The 12,489-nt window shown below is 41.1% G+C and overlaps 1 protein-coding gene across 1 annotated transcript; it reads left to right on the top strand.

The window, feature by feature from the left end:
* The first annotated feature begins 140 nt into the window (after positions 1–140).
* LOC139556408 (adenylosuccinate synthetase isozyme 1 A) lies at positions 141–12,147 on the top strand. Its single transcript, XM_071370329.1, has 13 exons — positions 141–459; positions 5,720–5,822; positions 7,496–7,558; positions 7,713–7,763; positions 8,096–8,162; positions 9,021–9,128; positions 9,237–9,318; positions 9,594–9,720; positions 10,021–10,175; positions 10,341–10,465; positions 10,692–10,789; positions 10,939–11,088; positions 11,195–12,147. The coding sequence occupies exons 1-13, from the start codon at positions 292–294 to the stop codon at positions 11,245–11,247; spliced, it is 1,350 nt and encodes a 449-aa protein (XP_071226430.1). The 5' UTR covers positions 141–291; the 3' UTR covers positions 11,248–12,147.
* Positions 12,148–12,489: the final 342 nt, after the last annotated feature.

Raw genomic sequence — 12,489 nt, forward strand, 5'->3', positions numbered from 1 at the left:
CCGGTCCACTGGTTCAACATAGTACGCGCAACGTGTGCGAGTAGTTTCATCCAAACGAGACTAGCGCTCCGAGAATGAACTATGAATTCTCATTGGCTCTCGCTTTCGTGGTAGTCTTGAACAACTGATAAGGGTCTGACAGTAAATATAGACACGAGATCATGTGCAGTCTAGACTACGGTTGGTGTGCCCCCTCGACATCAGGCGGCAAACCCGTTTTTGGTTAGACCGGACTCTTCTTGAGCACTGAGGGGACATTTTTCTCATCACATACGAGTTGTCAGGATAAATATGTCTCACAAAAGTTGTTATACAAACCCTGGCACAGGGGGGAAGCGACCTCGAAACGACAAGGGGAACAAGGTGACAGTTGTACTTGGTGCACAATGGGGCGATGAAGGGAAGGGAAAAGTGGTCGACTTGTTGGCGACAGAGTCGGACATCATTTGCAGATGCCAGGTGAGGAAACAAAAATACATAAAGAAATGTACTCATTGTTTTATGTGTCTGCGTTTTTCTTTATTTGAGAAGTTTGCACTTGCAAGACCTTTATGTTTATTTGGACACATTGTTTTAAGCACCTGTTAACAATTCCAGCTACTCCGCTGTGCAACTCTATGCAATGTCAGTCAGTGTAAAGTAGGTGCCATTGTGAAAACTGTATCTATTGATTCATAGTGCCTTAACGTTAACTTTGTTTCCAGGCGCATGAGAGAAAGCAGATTGGGCATTAATAACTATTTCAACCCAGCACCGTGAAATGTTGGGTTGAAAGACCCTGTGTTTATTCAAGGAAATACCCGTCTGTTGTAACATGAACCCGGCTCAACAGGAGTTAGGAGCTCTTTTTATGTGCTTAAGGGCTAGGGTCCTTTTTTCAGAATTTCTGCCTGACTGACGTGACCAAAGTAAACTGCCTGTTACTCAGGACCAGCCATGATATGCATATAATTGGTACCATTGGATAGAAAACACTTTGAAGTTTGTAGAAATGTTAAAATAATGTATGAGACTATAACACAATCGATATGGTAGCCGAAAATCCAAAGAAAAACAAACCAGATTTTTTTTGTTGAGATCCCATGCTCTTTCAAAGAAAAGCTATGGGTAAGATGCAATTCCAGCTTCCAGATTGCAATTCCTAAGGCTTCCACTAGATGTCAAGTCTTTGTTCAAGGTTTCGGGCTTGTTTCTTCCACAAAGAGGAAGAATTTTGAGTTTTAGTACAAGGAGTCACAGTTGGAAATCAGTCTGTGGGCGCGCACTTGCCAATTTTACTTTTCTATTGAACATACTTCTTTCCGTATGAAATATTATAGTTTAATTACATTTTAGGGTACCTGAGGATTAAATAGAAACTTTGTTTTAACAAAGCGCTTTAGCGGTAGCTTTTTGGATTCCTTTGCATGTTGAACGAGTGGATTACTGAAATCGGTGGTGTAACGGATGTGAAATGGCTCGCTAGTTAGCGGTGGTGCGCGTTAATAGCGTTTCAATCGGTTACGTCACTCGCTTTGAGACCTTGAAGTAGTGGTTCCCCTTGCTCTGCAAGGGCCGCGGCTTTTGTGGAGCGATGGGTAACGACGCTTCGTGGGTGACTGTTGTTGATGTGTGCAGAGGGTCCCTGGTTCGCGCGAGGGGACGGACGTAAAGTTATACTGTTACAGTGGCACCAACTAAACAGACTTTTTGGGATATAAAGAAGGATTTTATCTAACAAAACGACCATTACTATTTCCTACATTGTAGAATAATTGTGAAGACATCAATACTATGAAATAACACATATGGAATCACATAGAAACCAAAAAAGTGTTAAACAAATCAAAATATATTTTATTTTTGACATTCTTCAAAGTAGCCACCCTTTGTCTTGATGACAGCTTTGCACACATTCTTGGCAGTCTCTCAACCAGCTTCACCTGTAAAAATGCTTTTCCAACAGTCTTAATGGACTTCCCACATATGCTGAGCATTTGTTGGATGCTCTTCCTTCACTCTGCGGTCCAACTCATCCCAAAAAATCTAAATTGGGTTGAGGTCGGGTGATTGTGAAGGCCAGGTCATCTGATGCAGCACTCCATCACTCTCCTTCTTGGTAAAATAGCCCTTACTCAGCCTGGAGGTGTGTTGGGTCATTGTCCTGTTGAAAAACAAATGATAGTCCCATGAAGCGCAAACCAGATGTGATGGCGTATCGCTGCAGAATGCTGTGGTAGCCATGATGGTTAAGTGTGACTTATTTAGAATTCAAGGCATAAACAGTGTCACCAGCAAAACACCCACACACCATCACACCTCCTCCTCCATGCTTCACATTGGGAACTATACATGCGGAGATCATCCTTTCACTTACTCTGCGTCTCACAAAGACACGGCGGTTGGAACCAAAAATCTAAAATTTGGACTCATCAGACCGAAGGACAGATTTCCACCGGTCTAATGTCCATTGCTCGTGTTTCTTGGCCCAAGCAAGTCTCTTCTTATTATTGGTGTCCTTTAGTAGTGGTTTCTTTGCAGCAATTCGACCATGAAGGCCTGATTCATGCGGTCTCCTCTGAACAGTTGATGTTGAGATGTGTCTGTTACTTGAACTCTGTGAAGCATTTATTTGGTCTGCAATCTGAGGTGCAGTTAACTCTAATGAGCTTATCCTGTGCAGCAGAGGTAACTCTGGGTATTTCTTTTGTGTTGTCGGTACTCATGAGAGCCAGTTTCATCATATCACTTGATGGTTTTTGCAACTGCACTTGAAGAAACTTTCAAAGTTCTTGAAATTTTCCTCATTGATTGACCTTCATGTCTTAAAGTAATGTTTCTCTTTGCTTATTTGAGCTGTTCTTTCCATAATAGGGACTTGGTATTTTACCAAATAGGGCTATCTTCTGTATACCACCCCTACCTTGTCACAACACAACTGATTGGCTCAAATGCATTAAGAAGGAGAGGCATTCCACAAATGACCTTTTAACAAGGCACACCTTTTAATTTAAATGCATTCCAGGTGACTACCTCATGAAGCTTGTTGAGAGAATGCCAAGAGTGTGCAAAGCTGTCAGCAAGGCAAAGGGTGGCTACTTAGAAGAATCTCAAAAATAAAATATATTTTGATTTGTTTAACACGTTTTTGGTTACTACGGGATTCCATATGTGTTATTTCATAGTTTTGATGTCTTCACTATTATTCTACAATGTAGAAAATAGTAAAAATAAAGAGAAACCCTGCAATTAGGTGTGTCCAAACTTTTGACTGGTACTGTACATTTTTTTTAAGTAGTGAGGCACCGCCCCTAACGCTCTAATGGACGGGCTGCCACTGAGCCCGTCAGCTCACACTTTATAGATTGCTAGGTAAGTTAGCCAGCTATCTGAACCTTGTAGTAATTATAGCAAAATGCAAATTGTTTTCTCCATCCCTTGGAACATTTGTAGAATTGCTGGAATTTAACTTTAAAACTGCACATTTTTCTCTCAACCCCATAGTAAAATGTGTAAAATTGAAGGGAATTAGCTTTAAAATGGCTAAATCTTCTCTGTTCCCCATGTATAATTGCAGAAAATGTGCTTTACATCTGGATAATATTATCTATGCCCCATGGTAAAATGTGTAGAATTGCAGGACATTAACTGCCAAGAGGGGGACCACTAAAATGTTTTGCCTGCGAGGTGGGTGTGGGGGGGGCAAATCTTGCTTAGGGCTCCCAAAAAGCTAGAAACGGTCCTGACTGAAGGGGATACATTACTTATTTATTGGAAAGGCTCCTGTCAACATATTGCAACCAATTAGGGTGACCGTGTGGTTTCTGGGATTTGGACCCTTGTTAGTCCCCCTGTCAGTGCATCCCTTTGCAAATGGATCACAAGCCTTTGACAGTTTGCACCCATCATGTCAGTGGCTCCTGACCCCTTTCTTTGGGATACAGCTTATAATGCATTCCATTATGTAACTCTGGCCCCACTTACGTGGACAGTATACACACTGTATCTCTCCTACTTCTGACACCGATGTCACCCAAGGGAATTTAATCCGTGTTATAGTTATGCAAAGTGACAGAGACATGTTGGCTTTCGTCTGTGTTCTCTGATTAACACTGGGGTCTTCGGAATGTTTTGAGATAAAATATGTTCAAATCAGGAATCCATTTTAGCAGCTTCAGCATTTTTACCACTTGGTCACCAAAAAGTTGCTGCAGTGGAAAAATACAGTGTTTTCCCCTGGCATTTCATCCAAATTTATCTTGACCCTCTTGAGATGCTTGGGACGTTAAGTGACCACTTTGTCCAGAGACAACACAAAACTAGAAGTCAGAGATACACAAGAGACATGGTTATGTTATTGCTCGCGCCGTCGCTCCAAAATCTCCATAAATTGAACGCCGAAATATTTTCTATCCAGTATTCAAAACCATGGCATTTTTGAAGAGTGGTGTTCAGTTATCCTAATTGAGAGTGTTTGGCAGTGACAATGGCCAGCAGTGTCCTAAGGTCACTCAATGCTATCATTCTGAGTTGTCTGTGTAGATAAGGCTGTTTTCGTGGATAATGTAATGAATGATGTTATTGAATATGGCCAAATGGTGTTTAATCTCTGAACTTTTGTTGGCATGTTTCACTAACGTCAGTATTTTTCTAGATTCATTCTTTCATACTAGCCTCACGTTGTTCACTCCGTATTCATTTTCAGTGCTCCGGTGGAAATCATTTGAATCAAGAACATTCTGGTCCTTTGACTGACAAATCAACACTAGTCTTTGTTGGAAAGTAGCCTTACAAATATGGCAGAGCGTATTTATAGTAAGCTTCTGCTGATGACAGATGTCTTAATGTTTATTTACTGTAATTGGCAGAGGTGTTACACGTGTTAACATTAGCACATTTAGTTTCCTCGTTGTCATTGCCGAAGGAAGAGATTGCGACTGGTATTGGTAAACCTGACAGCATAAATCTGTGATCCCACTGGTGGAGACGTAAGAGGGGTTCCTGCAGAAAGACAGGATTGAAATACAGCTGGAGAGGGGATACTGGAAGTAACAACATACTGTACACATAACATTTAGGACAATGATGCAAGGTCCTATATGTAACGTTTAAAGTCCTCAAACAAAGATGCTTCAAATTGTGTGTATTGTTGTGAAATTGTTAGATATTACTTGCTGAATATTACTGCACTGTTGGAGCTAGAAACGCAAGCATTTCGCTACACCCGCAATAACATCTGCTAAACATGTGTATCTGACCAATAAGATTTGATTTGATTTGAGTGTCAGTTTGGGATGTCCCCATTTCTCCAGTGTGCCTGCCAGCCTAGGGGATAAAGAGGAGTCACATGCCTGGGGAAGCATGGATACATGAGAAGGGCAGACTGCACTCCAATCCCCATATCCCAGACTACATGGAGTACGTGTGTGTGGGGGTGTCGTGTCACCTTGTCCCGATCATTGCTGCTGCTAAAATAGCTACTAGTCTAGTTCTGCAGACTGCCAGTTAGTTTGCTCTGGGGAAAAATATTTCCGCAGGCACCCCTCCCCCCTTGGCATGTTATAGAGTGACTAGTCAGTCTTGTGTATCTGCAGGCAGGGGGGGCTGGAACAGAGAAGAGGGGATTAGGGGAGGAGGGGGTGGCCTAGATAGGGGAGACTTGTTGGATGAGATAAGATAACCCATACATTTGTTGCATTCCTGAGTGCCCTCTCCGTTCTTCTTGTTTTTCGGACCACAGGGCGGTAACAACGCAGGTCACACGGTGGTCGTGGATGGGAAGGAATATGACTTCCACCTCCTCCCCAGTGGGATCATCAACTCCAAAGCTGTTTCTGTGATCGGTGTGTACATTTCTATTCCCTATCACCAGCAGTTTGCCACTGTTCACCCTGACCAGTCACTCTGCTCTTTGGTTTGCCAGTAAGATGTAGGCCTACTGTCAAATCATTCAGTACCAGTCAAAAGTTTGGACACCTACTCATTCAATTTCTACATTGTAGAATAATAGTGAAGACATCAAAACTATGAAATAACACATATGAAATCATGTGGTAACCAAAAAAGTGTTAAACAAATCAAAATATATTTTAGATTTTAGATTCTTGAATATAGCCACCCTTTGTCATGATGACAGCTTTGCACACTCTTGGCATTCTCTTAACCAGCTTCACCTGGAATGCTTTTCTAACAGTCTTGAAGGAGTTCCCACATATGCTGAGCACTTTTTGGATGCTCTTCCTTCACTCTGTGGTCCAACTCATCCCAAACCATCTCAATTGGGTTGGGGTCGGGTGATTGTGTAGGCCAGGTTATCTGATACAGCACTCCATCACTCTCCTTCTTGGTAAAATAGCCCTTACACAACCTGGAGTTATGTTGGGTCATTGTCCTGTTGAAAACAAATGATATTCCCAATAAGCGCAAACCAGATGGGATGGCGTATCGCTGCAAAATGCTGTGGTAGCCATGCTGGTTAAGTCTGCCTTGAATTCTAAATAAATCCCAGATAGTGTCACCGGCAAAGCACCATCACACCTCCTCCTCCATGCTTCACGGTGGGAACCACACATGCGGAGATCATCCATTCACGTACTCTGCGTCTCACAAAGACACAGCAGTTGCAACCAAAAATCTCAAATTTGAACTCAGACCAAAAGACAGATTTCCACCAGTCAAATGTCCATTGCTCGTGTTTCTTGGCCCAAGCAAGTCTCTTGCTTTTAGTAGTTGTTTCTTTGCCGCAATTCGACCATGAAGGCCTGATTCACGCAATCGTTTAGTAGTGGTTTCTTTGCAGCAATTTGACCATAAAGGCCTGATTCACGCAGTCTCCTCTGAACAGTTGATGTTGAGACTCTGTTAAGCATTTATTTGGTCTTCCTTTCCTGTGGTGGTCCTCATGAGAGCCAATTTCATCATAGCGCTTGATGATTTTTGCAACTGCACTTGAAGAAACTTTAAAAGTTCTTGACATTTTCCGTATTGGCTGACCTTCATGTCTTAAAGTAATGATGGACTGTCGTTTCTCTTTGCTTATTTGAGCTGTTCTTGCCATAATATAGACTTGGTCTTTTACCAAATAGGTCTATCTTCTGTATACCACCCTTACCTTGTCACAACACAACTGATTGGCTCAAACGCATTAAGAAGGGGAAAAAATCCACAAATGAACTTTTATCAAGGCACACCTGTTAATTGAAATGCATTCCAGGCAACTACCTCATGAAGCTGGTTGAGAGAATGCCAAGAGTGTGCAAAGCTGTCATCCAGGCAAAGGGTGGCTACTTTGAAGAATCTCAAATATAAAATACACTTTTTTGGTTACTACATGATTCCGTGTGTGTTATTTCATAGTTTTGATGTCTTCACTATTATTCTACAATGTAGAAAATTGTCAAAATAAAGAAAAACCCTGCAATGAGTAGGTGTGTCCAAACTTTTGACTGGTACTGTATATGAAAATCATATCAAATCGCATCTATTTTTACACAAAACATCCCTTCTGTCTCTGCAGGCAACGGTGTGGTCATTCATCTGCCAGGCTTGTTAGAAGAAGCGGAAAAAAATGAAAAGAAAGGTTGGGAGATTCAGGTGTTAATGTTAAGTGGAGTAATTAGCCTATAGTTTGTCTTAGATTGTTCACATTGATCATCTCTTTAGAAAGGAACAGCAGTCAGCAGATGAGAGGACAGAGTGATTTTTCCTAACTGTTTTATGTTTCCTTCCCACAGGCCTTAAAGACTGGGAGAAGAGACTGATCATCTCAGACAGGGCCCACATTGGTAACTAACTGTCTCATGGGAAAACAGCTGCATTTAAAAGAGAGGGCAAAGGACATGTAGTTCAGATAGCACTTTAATCAGACGAACAAGCACAGTAATGGATGTGATTATTGCTGATTGTTCGCAAATCAATTGCTAATTGATGTATATGTTTGTACTTCATGTCGTTGGTGTTGTGACAGCAGTTTGTCAACAGTTGTTGCAGATAATTATAGAACATGGAGATACATTTATCCCATAGTCTCTCATGTTGCTTACATGTTCCAATGACATGTTCTGTTGTTGTGTTTATGTGTCCATGGTGTGAAATAACCTGTTTACCCTTTGGACAGTGTTTGACTTCCACCAGGCAGTCGACGGGCTCCAGGAGGTACAGAGACAAGCACAGGACGGGAAAAAGTAAGAACAGTAAATTACACCTTCTTCTGCAGGGCTCAAACAACACTACTAAAGCCTGCAGCTGTAATGCATTGAGATTCATTCATTATGCCAGTGGTGGAAAAAGTACCCAATTGCATTACTTGAGTAAAGTTAAGATACCTTAACAGAAAATGACTAAAGTAAAAGTGAGTCAGCCAATAAAATACTACTTGAGTAAAAGTCTAAAAGTATTTGGTTTTGAATATACAGTACGTAAGTATCAAAAGTAAATGTAATTGCTGAACTATACTTACTGTAGGTATCAAAAGTAAAAGTATAAATCATTTAAAATTCCTTATATTAAGCAATTATTATATATTTTTTTAAATTTACGTATATCCAGGGGAACACTCCAACACTCGGGCATAATTTACAAACGAAACATTTGTGTTTAGTGAATCCGCCAGATCAGAGACAGTAGGGATGAGCAGGGATGTTCTCTTGAGAAGTGCTTGAATTGGACCAATTTTCTATACTGCTAAGCATGAACAATGTAATGAGTACTTTTGGGTGTCAGGGAAAATGTATGAAGTAAAAAGTACATTATTTTCTTTAGAAATGTAGTGCAGTAAAAGTTGTCAAAAATATAAATAGTAAAGTAAAGTGCAGATACCCCAGAAAATAAACATAATTAGTACTTACATGACACCATTGAATAATGCATTGTAAGACTTGTCATGATTTATGATTCATTACAAAGGCATACAATGCTTGTAATGTCTTATTAAGCATTACCTGCAGACTTTAAGTAAAGTGTTACCAGATTAAGTGTTTTATTAGCATTCCTGTAGTGTTGAAATAATTCTAGTGTTATAATTCAACATTTACTTCATACAGTATTGGAACCACAAAGAAAGGCATCGGACCGACATACTCAAGCAAAGCGTCACGTACAGGGCTGCGTATCTGTGACCTCCTAGATGATTTCAAAGAGTTTTCTACAAGGTAAGGTTATGGGGAGTACCAGTTGGCATTTGGCTCTCTGGACAATAGGAACATTTATTAGGAAAATAACAGTATATTCATGTTCTTCTGATGGTGGCTTGGTCCTAGATTCAAGAATCTTGCTCAGCAGTACCAGGCCATGTTCCCCACACTGGTGGTAGATGTTGAAGGTCAGCTGAAGAAATTAAAGGTGAGTTTCATGAGGTGCGCTTTTTTACGTGTTTGTTTGTGTACACTATGTGTTGACATGGCGATGGGGTAAACAACCCCCCTCAGCTAGTAGAAAAAGTCTGTCTGAATTGGGCATACTCCTAACTCATCATAATCATCATCACCACATCATGGGGTGATGTCTAAATTTAGCATCGGAGAAGCAGATGACAATTACAGTAGCTCTGCTCTCATGATCCATCGATCCATACAGTAGGAACAAATCTCACCTATGCACCCTGTCTAACCTTTTAGGAGTATGCTGAGCGGATAAGACCCATGGTGCGAGACGGTGTCTATTTCATGTACGACGCTATTAATGGACCCCCTAAGAAGATTCTGGTGGAGGGCGCGAACGCTGCCCTGCTTGACATTGACTTTGGTAAGGAAATACTATACTCCCCTATGGCTGACCGTACGAGGCGGGTATAGACGCATGAATATGAGTAAGCACTGTTGGCCCGAGAATCATGGTATGTACATAGGGATGGTATGTATCCTTAGAGTAGGTTTGTGTTTGGGTCTACACAGTCCTTGTTTACACCTGTTGACACCACATATAGTCATTATAATGGAATAAGGACATTTCAAAAGTAGACATTGCCCAATAGTTCTGGGTCTGGTGCATATCCAGGAGGCTATCACAAATGCATTCCTTTAAAATCTTGCGCTCGTCTCCCAGGTACATACCCATTTGTGACATCATCAAACTGCACCGTGGGTGGTGTGTGTACAGGACTGGGCATCCCCCCTCTGAACATTGGTGATGTGTACGGGGTGGTGAAGGCCTACACCACTAGGGTGGGCATCGGGGCGTTCCCCACAGAACAAGTCAATGTGAGTCGAACCCCAAACATGATACATTAAATACAAATTAGAGGAGATCTATTTTGTAGAACATGATGTTAGAATTCAACTCGAAGTAGTCAAGTCTACACAGAATAGAGTAGTTGAAGGTCTGATTGCTCAGACCAGCTTCTCTGCTGTCATCCGTCCTTACAGGAGGTTGGGGAGCTGCTGCAGACGCGGGGCCATGAGGTGGGCGTGACCACAGGGAGGAAACGACGCTGTGGTTGGCTGGATCTTGTCATCCTGCGTTACGCCAACATGATAAACGGCTTCACGGCGTGAGTTTCACTGCAGGGTTTGCCCTGCCCTACAGTTGTGCAGTCCTGTATTTTTAATAGAAAAGTTGGGCTACTTTGCCACCTAGTGGATCTTATTGGGAACTTTTAGCTTAGATGCCATTTTTTTATTTAAAAAAATTATAATTATTTAACCTTTATTTAATTAGGGGTTGACAAGAGATTAGAGATATATGTTAAATTTGTACCGTGTTTTTTTCAATAACAGGTTTGCATTAACCAAACTTGATATCCTTGATGTGATGGATGAAATCAAAGTGGGAGTGTCTTATAAACTCAAGGGCAAAAAGATTCCCTATTTCCCAGGTAAGACTGACTGCAAGTGTACATATTCTCTTCATACATGTATACGTGGTGAATCAAACAAAGAAGATGATGTTGGCGTTATAAGATTCATTTGGAAATTGTTAACACAAAACCTTTCTCTATATTCTGTATGACCCATGTCCCCTCAGCTAACATGGACGTCCTGGAGAAAGTGGAGGTGGAGTATGAGAAACTGCCTGGCTGGAAGAGTGACACCTCAGCCTGTAGGAAGTGGGAAGATTTGCCAGTCAAAGCCCAGAACTACATTCGCTTTGTGGAGAACCACGTTGGTGTACCCAGTAAGTATTCTATTCCAAATGCAGGACTTACATGTTATTTTAAAATTCAATAAATCAATACGGAAACATTTTTCAATAGCTCTTAATCAACTTTTTCTCTTTCCAGTCAAATGGGTTGGAGTGGGCAAGGCCAGGGAGTCTATGATCCAGATGTTCTAGGACACAACAAGACCTTTGTCCTTCCTCCTTCCTCTCTCCATGAAGGTGAATTGAGGTGGTATGGCTTTATCTGCTCTGGTCAGATTTCTTCTGTTTTGAAAATGTTTTTTTTTAAGGGGCAGCAGCAGCTGCACAGACCCCAACTCCTGGACTAACAAACAGGTTCAAATGAGAGTTTGTGCAACCACCATGCTCTACTATACATGGTTCAAAAAGCACAATAAAGTGAGCAAATAATAGTTATATTGATTGTGTCACAGTAGTTCTTCTCTATTGCAATTTACAAACCATGAAATTGTCTTAGGTGAGTTCAAATAGACTTGTTTATGTTCCAATTCCGTTCTTTGCACTGATACAGCATTTTCGTATTTTGTTGAATATTGTTTTGATTTGATATTGCTGTCATGTCAGCTAACCTACGTTGTTTAGACTTGAATTAACATTGGCCAGTATCTGATGTCTACCATAGTACTTGCATGCTAGAACTACAGCTGATATGTAAAACTATTTTGAACAATGCAATGTGCAATGGCCAGAATTAGGTAGTTGTATGACATGTTGTGGTCAAGGTGGAAATCATGTGTCCTGATACTTGTCCATGAACTGAAGTGCAATACTGCATTTTGCTGTCCACACTATGTTGAAAAATCACAGGGATCCTGTTCTTTGCTTCTGTGACACATTTGATTATATAAAACAAATCTATTGTTGTAGCAATTAGAGCTCGGTTTCTATGGATTTTTTTGCCAGTCAAATTGATTTTTTCCCAGTAATAGTATGTCCCCCATTGACACTGTACTGTAACAGCTAAGAAAATGACACTGTTATACCCCAAAAGTTTTCTAGTGCAACACTTTTACAAGTGGAAATCTGATATGCAAATAAATCTGTTACATCGCATACATTGATCTGTTGTGTATTATCTATGTTTTGTTTGTCTAGTTTGAGAAACAGACGCCTCACAAGTCCTCAACTGGCAGCGTCATTAAATAGTACCCGCAAAACACCAGTCTCAACGTCAACAGTGAAGAGGCGACTCCGGGACGCTGGCCTTCTAGGCAGAGTTCCTCTCTCCAGTGTCTGTGTTCTTTTGCACATCTTAATCTTTTCTTTTTATTTGCCAGTCTGAGATATGGCTTTTTCTTTGCAACTCTGCCTAGAAGGCCAGCATCCCGGAGTTGCCTCTTCGCTGTTGACGTTGAGACTGGTGTTTTGCAGGTACTATTTAATGAAACTGCCAGT

The sequence above is a fragment of the Salvelinus alpinus genome, chromosome 27, assembly GCF_045679555.1.
Source record: "Salvelinus alpinus chromosome 27, SLU_Salpinus.1, whole genome shotgun sequence".
Classification (NCBI taxonomy): domain Eukaryota; kingdom Metazoa; phylum Chordata; class Actinopteri; order Salmoniformes; family Salmonidae; genus Salvelinus; species Salvelinus alpinus.